The 10,197-nt window shown below is 43.5% G+C and overlaps 1 protein-coding gene across 1 annotated transcript in view; it reads left to right on the top strand.

Annotated features, from left to right (window-relative positions):
* PPM1H (protein phosphatase, Mg2+/Mn2+ dependent 1H) overlaps positions 1,316-10,197 on the top strand; it is a 272,527-nt gene continuing 263,645 nt past the window's right edge. Inside the window, exon 1 of the mRNA XM_021091936.1 lies at positions 1,316-1,673. Within this exon, the coding sequence (XP_020947595.1) occupies positions 1,429-1,673 (245 nt within the window). The 5' untranslated portion in view covers positions 1,316-1,428. The remainder of the gene's footprint in view (positions 1,674-10,197) is intronic.

The raw sequence follows: 10,197 nt of genomic DNA, 5'->3' as shown, positions 1-10,197 counted from the left end.
ACAGGATACAGAATAAGTAAACATGAACAGGATACAGTTCTCTTACCAAAAAAAAAAAAGTTTTTAGCCAATATTTAACAAATAACTGCCCCTATGAATGAGGCACATTCATCGGTTTTTCACATTTTGTTTTAATACAAGATCACCACAAAATTTTATCGTTGCAAATATTTATTCATTTTTACTTGAGTATTTGAGTTGCTGTGTTCTCTTTAAATTTCTTCAGTTTTAAAGTGACCGTAGATAATTTCATAACAATGCTCCGAACTAAGAAAAGGCTGCATTAAGTGTATCAATAGTATCAACAGGATCAGCTTTGAAAAGATACTTTGGTTTTGTAGCCATGTTAGAGGAAAATTCTTGGATAAATCTATTAAGCACTTAAGTACTATGTAAAATAGAGCTTACTTCTGATTTCTCAGAGTTCTTTTGTTTTCTTCACCATTAAGCTTATGCTGGGTTCGAAACAGGGTTTGCTCCGCAGATAATGATGCGTGTGGGGGTAATGAAAGAAAAAGAAAAGTAATTCTAGAAATGCCTAGGGAAAAGCATTTAATGATATTTATGCAACCACTATGGGCTCTTTTTTGTGGGGTTTTTTTTTTCTGCTTTGTTTTGTTTTCAAAGCTCCTAAGTCTCTCACACCAGGTGTTCCTCTTTCCACTGCAGGACGTGGAGTCGTTTCACCCAGATTGCACCTGTCTTCCCTTTCCCCTCCAGCTCCCGAAGTTTCCTTTTCCCGAAGGCTCAGGATGCATTCCTCCGCGAGTGGATTCCTCAACTGGCTTTTCCCCGCCGCGGCCCGGCCCCACGTGACCTGCGCTAACACCTGTACCGCCACCAGCTCACAGCGCCCCCATCCCCTCCGCCAGGTACCGACCAGGCCTGGTTCCTCCTCCCCCAGGAGGTCCCTGTCCTGGTGCGAGCCTCGCTGGAGCGGCCAGGGGAGGGGCTGAGTTGCGGCCCCAGCCGCCGCTGGAGCCCTTGCAGCCGGATTATCACATGACTAGACGGCGGCTGTAGCCGTGGCAGCAGCCGCGCCGGCTCCGCGGGTCGCCGGGTGGGCTCAGTTCCGTTCACGCAGGAGTCGAGCGCAACGGGCAAGGAAGAGACCTGCCGCAGTTGCGGCCGCCCAGCCGCTCCCGGAGCGCGCGGCGTCTCCCCCAGCCCCGCCCGCCCGCTCGCTCCATGCCGCTGGGTTGCGGAAGTGTAGCGGGGGGAGGCGGCGGCAGCCCGGGCAGGGAGCGCAGGAGGCCGGGGCTCGGCCCCCTGCAGCACTAGGCTCTAGGAGCCTCGCGGCGCGCCCAGCGGCCCGGCTGCCCGTGCGCCCGGCGCCCGCCTTAGCCTGCATGCCCCGCGCTGCGCCGCGCCCGGCCCCCGCCGCCGCCGCCCCCTGCTCGCACCGCTGCTGCCCGGCGCCGGAGTAATATGCTCACTCGAGTGAAATCTGCCGTGGCCAATTTCATGGGCGGCATCATGGCTGGCAGCTCAGGCTCCGAGCACAGCGGCGGCGGCTGCGGAGGCTCGGACCTGCCCCTGCGCTTCCCCTACGGGCGACCTGAGTTCCTGGGGCTGTCTCAGGACGAGGTGGAGTGCAGCGCGGACCACATCGCCCGCCCCATCCTCATCCTCAAGGAGACCCGGCGGCTGCCCTGGGCCACTGGCTACGCAGAGTGAGTGCAGCGACACCGGCGGCTCCCCTGCTCTCCTCTCGGCCCTTCCCCGCACGGTTCCAGCCCTTCTCTCTCCTTGTTCCTTGTCCCCAGGGCCCTCCGCTGGCTGCCAGCGTCCAGGCCTCGGCGGGCACCTCTTTACTTACACTGGCCATTTCTCTCTTCTCCCATTTCCCCCTTCTCCCAACTCCAAGGACGCGGCGTCTGCACCCCGGGTTTGGGTGGTAGTTGGGTGGGTGGCAGCGCAGGACCGTGGGAAAGCTAAGACTGGATGCCGGTGTAAATCTAGGGGCTGTGACACTTGGAAGAAAGTGCGTGGTGTAACAGCCCTGGTGAAGTTTGAAATGGCAGGGAAATCTGGAATCTGCGCCCATCCCCCCAAATCTTTCTCCGCGTGAAGTTTGTGGGGTAGAGCTCGGAGGAACTGTCGCCGCACCGGGGGTTGAGGGGTGGGGGCGGGTGTTCGAGCCCTGGAGGCGGCCGCGGTCGCATGAGTGGTTGCACAGCTCAGAAGGTCTCAGTTTCTCTGACTTCGGCCTAAGTACTCATTCACTTCTCCTTTAGAGGGTTGTAAAATCCTGAACCTTTGGTAAATGCCTATACTATTTCTCAGTCCTTGGGGAGGGGGAAACTTATTCCATGTGTCTAATGAAATGATTTTGGTAATCAGCTTTGGCGATTAAGCGAGATCTAGTGATTTACTATTTCTGGAGCCGACTGAGTTAGGTTGACGACCCAGAGTGGAACTGGGAAAAGAGGGAGGATTTAAATGGCCTCCCCCACTTCCAACTCTGAGGCGACTCTTCCATTGACTATTAATGACTATCTTATGAATGATAGGATGAGTAATTCCTCTTTTCCGTAGGAAAACTGGGAAACTCAGAAGTTGAAATTTAGGAGACCAGAGTTCCAGGGCTAACAATGACCAGCAAAACCCTAGTGCCTGGCACACCTGCCCCTTTTCCTTTAACTCCATCCGCTTTATAGTCTTTGCCCTCCCCTACCCGTGCGCAGCCTGGCCCACTGATTGGTTCACCGGGGAACCAATCAGCTCTCCGGATGTCTGGGCGCTTTGATGCTGACCCTGTTCTGGTGTCCCGGATACCCCGGAGCAGGCGTGATAATCAATGCTGTGGGTTCCGGGGCGAGAGGTAGATTGGGAGACGCTCTTCCTAGAATTTCAGATACTCTTCTCCTTCCCCTTTCATCATACAGCTGACTCTCCACGGGCCGATATAGAAAATATGTATAAATGGGGATAGATGATTGCAGTGTGAAAAACAAGTGAGAATGGTAAATTCGAAAACAATAAAAATTAACTCAATGAAGGACAATTACGGTAGAGAACGTTGGGGTTGGGGAGGTACAAAATATCATACCTTTCCGGAGAAAACCAAAGTAAAATCAAACACCTGTGTGAAGAAAAAGTGCTGGCCAAAACGCCAAGTACTTTGTTGAGTCAAACAAAGCCCTCTGCCCTAAACCCCACTCTATTTAAAAGCCCATTTAGACCTTTACGAGGCAAAAAGCAATTTGGAGGCATACTCTGTGCTCCAGTTCTGTAGGTGGAGGCCCTTGTGCTTGTTACAAACTGAATGTATAGAGCCTGTTGTCACTCCAGTGGGTTCTACAAGGCAAGAACACGTGTCTAAGGGGCAGAGAGATAAGCACGGTGAGAAAGTTAAAGGAGAGATAGGAAGAAAGTTATTAAAACACAGAATTGAGAGCTACCTCAGAGAGCAGGAAAGAAAGCAAAGGGGGGTGGAAATCCAGTTTCAAAATGTTTGGCTTCAATGGCAAACACATGATGTACTAAGGGCTGAAAAAGAGTATGAAGAAATCTGTGGTGAGATATGAAAGGAGGCCTTTACCTCCTCCTAGCCGGGCCTCAGTTTCTCAGAAGCTTATCTTTTCCTAGACTAGGACACAAGGGAGGTTCAACTTGAAGGTTAGAAAGTCCATTGTAAATTGTTTAATTTTTAAAGCTGGTTATAAATGTACATACTGGAGTTCCCTTTGTGGCTCAGCAGGGTGAGAACCTGCCATAATGTTGGTGAGGGTGCAGGTTCGATCCCAGGCCTCGCTCAGTAGCTTAAGGATCTGCCTTTGCCACAAGCTGCAGGGTAGGTCTCCATGCAGCTCAGATCTGGCTGTTGCCATGGCTGTGATGTAGGCCAGCAGCTGCAGCACCTATATGACCCCTGGCTCTGGAACTTCCATGCGCTGCAAAAAAAAAAAAAAAAAGTAGTACATACTTGTGAATTCAAGCTATGAGCTGCGTACAAATGTAAGCTCCACCCACTCGCCCTGACACTTCAGTGTTAGTGGTATACCTGCCTTTCTAGACTTACTTGGATGCCCCCATAAATATGTATCATTTCTTTTTTCTTCTCCCAACAGATTCAGACTAAGCATTATTCTGTAGCATTTGCACAAAATACTCTTGTCATGGACTTTATTCCAGGTCAATACATATACAATTCTCTCATTCTTTTAAAAAGTATGCATAGTACTAATAATAGCTAACATAGGGCATACTGTTTCCTGATTGCACTGTTCCCAAGTTTGTGTTATATCATTTGATTCTCACAACTATTAGGTAGGCACTAACATTTCCATTTTCGAGATGAGGATACAGAGGCACTGAATGGCTAAGCAAAGTGTCCCAAGTCATACCACCTTAGCAGACCCTGTATTTGAACCTCAGCTGACTCCAGAGCCCATGAGGCCAGTCTTCTTACAGTGTGTTAAACTCTGGTGCATCCATCTGTACCCAGGATTAACAACTAACGTTGTCTTGCCACTTCCCTCTGTCAGAAGTTGTACTGTGCCAGTTCCTCAAACCTTGAACTGTAGTTTATCTTCCTGCAAAAACACATCCTGAATGATTAAAATGGCTGAAATAGGGAAGGGGAGAGAAAGACAAGAACTGTGGTTATGGTCAGAGGTCACGAATACTGCCCAGGATCTACTGGGAGGAGGCATTCTCTTTGTTCTAGAGGGTACCTGAGAGGGATGGCGGTGGAAGGAAGTTTGCTCAGACTGGGAATAAGAGGGGTGCTAGTGAGTCAAGGCCTGAATCAGAACTGATTTGCTTACCTTTCTAGTAAGTGAGCTACTTTCTAAGCCTCCCTGGAGAGAGCGACTTGGCATCACTTGGTGACTGAGGAGTTAGAGAAGCATTGAACTCTAGTGTCGTTGAACTGTTGGGTAATAGGAAAAAAAATAAGGAGAAATGGCCTATTTTTTCTTATTTATTGTTAATCCCTTTCAAAAGGAGGTACTCTGTAGGTTACAGAACTAGGGGATTATTAGCTTAAGTGATCACTGTACGATACAGGGATCCAGAAACTGAAGACCCTCATGCATTAATCCAGTATTTGTTGACATTGCGCCAGGTGGAATTTCCTGACTCCTCAGAAAGCCTCCTCTTGTGGCTGAAAAGTTTATCCATTTGACTCAGGGCTGTATGCTAGGTTGTCAAGCATTGTGTTTACAGATAACATCCACAGAGCTAAAATCTTTCCAAAAATATGGGTGGGCAAGTTCTGGATTTTAGTTTCATTGTTGAATTCCCTGGCTTAGTCTGTTAGATCAGCTCGGAGAGAACCCCTGGAAGGCAGTAAATAGTCTGACCCAGAGACCCTACAGGGCAGCTACTTCTTTCTCTCTCTCAGTTTGAATAGCACCCAAGTGTCTCAGGGACTCTGTGAAGCACCTTGTGCCTCAGGGACCCAGAAGTTGGTTCATTTTTTCAATGAGTTAGGAGCTTATTGTGACCTTTCTTCCTCTTGATCTGCTTGCCCAGCCTCTCTTCCACTAATTGACCTTTAGAGAGTCAAGAGGATGTGGAATTTGTGTCTGAAACTATGACTGTAGATAATGCCACAGAATGTGCAGGGCTGTGTATATGAAAGCATCACATTCCAGTTCTATCAGTGATGCATTTTTTTTTTGCTTGTACAGAAAGAATAAATCATAATTATAGCAATATTTTCCTTAGGTTATAGCTATAACTATGCAATTTTTTTTCCTGCTACCTTTCTTTCAAAAGTGCCCCAGACATGGTTATTTTAAAAAAGCTATTTTGAGAGTTTCTCTTAAATGTGCATCATATAAGTTCTTTCTGTCTCACAAAGTTCAAAATTATGGAAATTTTGATGCAATAACCTTATTTAAACCCACCAAACAGCCCATAAGTATTTGGATTTATTTTGGAATCTGTAGGTTCTTTTCCTGAGTCATTGACACTAATTAGCAATTACAAATAAATCGCATTAGTTGGCTGTGTAGTGGTGATGACAGAGAAACCATTATTTCTCTCTCAGCCCAAAGCTCAGAAATACTCTGGTCTTTGTTTTTCCTTTCCAACCTCTTCTAGCACATTCACGTCTCTTACACCTCTTAGCAGAGCTCCTGCCTGGGAACTTCTGGTTTGACTTTTGCTACTGAAGACCCTTGAGGTTCTCCACTTCTTATTGAATAAGGAGGAAAAGAAATGGATGAGCGTGGTGTTGGGGGGTTTCATTTAACAGAGCTCTCCATAGACATTGTTTACGGATAATTTAGTTATTTGCGCGATAGCCTAAAATATGTCGTCTACCTTTCTGGTTAGCTGCAGAGGTATTCATTTCCTATTTTAAAGCAGGTAGCTAAGCTCTCCTCCATTTTTCAGGTTGACGTATAATGAAGTCATTCCCTTTAGGGTAGAGTTCCTGGACTGTCCCCTTTCTTAGGAAGTTAAATCAGCTTCTTTCAAAGACCAGTAATGCTTCAGGCAGAGGATTTAATTCCTGCGAGGGGTTGTGTTTATCTTGTGTTTCAGCCCCAGTGAGACAGACCTCACCTCTGATTTTGCTTCCTGACCCTGTGCTTCCTTACTCTGGTTATAACAATACCAATTGATAACTTAAAACTGACTGCATGCTTGAATGGTTTTCTAAAAAGGTATGATTAAAGACAACTGAAAAATCGAGGTGATAAGCGTGTAACATACTAGTTTCAGTTGTACAACATAATGATTCAATATATGCAGGTATTATGAAATGATCACCACAGTAAATCAAGTTAACCACAGGTAGATACAGATGTTTTTTTCTAGTGATGTGAACTTTATCAACTTTCAAGTATGCAACATACTACATGATACAACATAGTATTAACTATAGTCACTATGCTGCATGTTATATCCCTATGATTTACTTATTTTATAACTGCACATTTGTATAGTTTGACCACCTTCTCCAATTTTACCTCCTGCCCACCACCACGCCTCCAGCCCTGCCTGGGCAATCACCAGTCTGTTCTCCATGTCTGTGAATTCAGTTGTGTCTTTATTTTTTTTAAGATTCCAAATATAAGTGAGATCCTATGATATTTGTCTTTCTCTGAGTTATTTCACTTAGCATAATGCCCTCAAGGTCCATCTATGTTGTTACGAATGGCAGGATTTCCTTCTAGTTATGGCTGAGTAATATTCCAGTATATGTTTGAACATTTTGTTCATTCATTCATTCATCCACTGATGGACACTTAGGTCGTTTCCATGTCTTGGTTGCTGTACGTAGTGCTGCAGTGAACATGGAAATGCAGATTTCTTTTTGAGTTAGTGTTTTTTTCCTTCAGATAAATACCTAGAAGCGGAATTGCTGGATCATATGATAGTCCTATTTTGAATTTTTTGGAAGGACCTTCATATAGTTTTCCACCTCAGCTGCACTAATGTACCTCCCCACGGATAGCGCACGAAGGTTCCTTTTTATCCTCCACATCCTTACCAACCCTTTTATTTTTTGTCTTTTTGATAGTAACCGTTCTAAGAGGTGTGAGGTGCTATTTTATTGTGGTTTTGATTTGCATTTCCCTGATGTTAGTGGAACACCGTTTCATGTACCTGTCGGCCCTCTATACATCTTTGGGAAAATGTCTATTCATATCCTCTACCCATTTTAAAAGTCAGATTTTTTTTTTTTGCTATTGAGTTGTATGAGTTCTTTATATATTTTTAATATAAACCCCTTATCAGATATGTGATTTCCAAATATTTTCCCCCATTTGGTAAGTTGCCTTTTCATTTCGTTGATGGTTCCTTTTGCTGTGCAGATGCTTTTTAGTTTGATGTATTCCCACTTTGTTTTAGTTTGATGCAGTCCCACTTTATTTTTGTTTGTGTTGCCTTTGCTTTTGGTGTTGAATCCAAAAAACATCATCCCCAGGACTGATGTCATGGAGCTTACTGCCTGTGTTTTTCTTCTAGGAGTTTTATGGGTTCAGGTCTTACATTCAAACTTTAATCCATTTCAAGTTGATTTCATGTATGATATAAGGTAGTAATACAGTTTTTGTTTTGCATATGCTATCCATTTTCCCCAACCGACTTATTAAAAAGAGTGACCTTTCCCTATTGTATATTCTTGGCTCCTTTGTCATAATTTATTATATAGGTTTATTTCTGGACTCTCTGTTCCATTGATCTATGTGTCTATTTTCATGCCAATGCCATATTGTTTGGATTACTATCACCTTATAATATAGTTTTAAGTCAGGAAATGTGGTGCCTCCAGCTTTGTTCTTCCTGTTCAAGATTACTTCGGCTATTTGGGGTCTTTTCTGGTTCCACACACATTTTAGGATTGTTTGTTCTATTTCTGTGGAAGATGCTATTGGAATTTTGTTAGAGATTACAGTGAATCCATAGATTTCTTTGGGTAATATGGACATTTTTAACAGTATCCTTTCAACTCAAGATCATAGGATATCTCTCCATTTATTTGTGTCCTCTTCAACTTCGTTAATCAGTGTTTTTATCATTTTCAGTCTTTCACCTCCTTGGTTAAATTTATTGCTAGGTATTTTATTCTTTTTGATGCAATTATAAATGGAATTGTTTTCTTAGTTAATTTAGACATTTGAAACATAAGTTTAGTTAAAAATTAAGCATCTTTACAATTTTCCCTGATGTGCCTAATTTGAACAGAGTATTGATATTTTTTCCTCTTGAATGTATGCAGTTCTCTCTCAGGAAATAAACAACATTCATCTGCTTCCATTTCTTCTCATTCAGTCAATGAAATCATTGTATCCCTATGCTGGGTGCATAATATAAGACATAGTTGTCATCCTCAAGGAAACTTTATGGTATAGTCTTTCCCCTTAAGTATCATTTTTTGAAATTAAATTATAATGAAATCATGGACTATTAAGGTTACAAGAGACCAACCCTAAAGTAGGGCGAATTGTTTGTTTTGTTTTTAATGTCTTAATACTTCTGGGCAAATTTCAAATCTCAGTATTGGGAGCCTTTAAATCACACTAGGGAAGCGAATTTTTCTTTTCAGCAAGCATTGTGATTAGCTGCCAAGTTCTCTTTGCCTTAAGTTCCCAGGACCTTTATACATACATGTATAAAGGTATGAGTAAAGAAAAAAATTATTCTGACCTTTGGTAAGGAAAATTTTATTGAAGGATATTGCAATAGGGGCATTGAAATAGGGGAGAGAGATCAGACTCAAGTCCAATTATAGTAAAGACAGCTGGAAATTTATAGTCAAAGGGCAGAGTGATAAGGTCAGTAGGTGGAAAATTACTAAGAGGAGTCGTCAGGGTAGAGGGATTCTTACTGAAGGAAGTTCAAAGACATATGTCAAAGGTAGGGGGATGAGGGTATTGATCTGATATCAAGGGTGATCAGAATTGCTAAATGTAGACATTAAAAAACCCATATTTCTTAAGTACTATCACCAACAGTTCATGAAATAAAGGATATTTTAAACCGGAAGGGTAGAGGCATATGATCTCAGCAAAAAGAATAGTTTTTTAGCCTTTTGAAAATGCTATGCTGCTATTTTTCTAATTTTTCACAGACTCAAAATCCTGTATTTACCGGTCCTAGAGGATTCTTAAGATCCTTTCCAGTTTTAAACTCTTGGGCTCCTGGAGGGTAGGCTAAAAACAGTGTCTTTCCTTCCAGGCTGAAGTTTTTTTTTTCTCCCAGTGAGATTTGATGTCTCCTTTTTGTGATTACAGTTTGAATTATTTTTCCCCAGCACTTTTTATGAAAATTTTCAAACATTCAGAAAAGTTGAAGTTTAGCATTCATATGCCCACCATCTAGATTCTAAAATTCCTGCTTTGCTGTATTTGCTTAATCATTTGCCTATCCCTCAATCCATTCTTGTCATTTTAAAGTGTGTATTTCCTGGAGTTCTCATCGTGGCTCAGGGGTTAACGAATCTGACTAGGAACCATGAGGTTGCAGGTTCGATCCCTGGCCTTGCTCAGTGGGTTAAGGATCTGGTGTTGCCGTGAGCTGTAGTGTAGGTTGCAGATGCAGCTCGGATCCCTTGTTGTTGTAGCTGTGGCGTATACTGGCGGCTACAGCTCCAATTGGACCCCTAGTCTGGGAACCTCCATATACTGTGGGAGCGGCCCAAGAAATGGCAAAAAAAGACAAATAATGATAATAATAATAATAATAAAGTGTGTATTTCCTTTAGTCCAATGGCTTTGATTTAGGCTATTATTT

The sequence above is a fragment of the Sus scrofa genome, chromosome 5 (assembly GCF_000003025.6).
Source record: "Sus scrofa isolate TJ Tabasco breed Duroc chromosome 5, Sscrofa11.1, whole genome shotgun sequence".
NCBI lineage: Eukaryota > Metazoa > Chordata > Mammalia > Artiodactyla > Suidae > Sus > Sus scrofa.
This window is presented reverse-complemented; position numbering and strand designations above follow the sequence as displayed.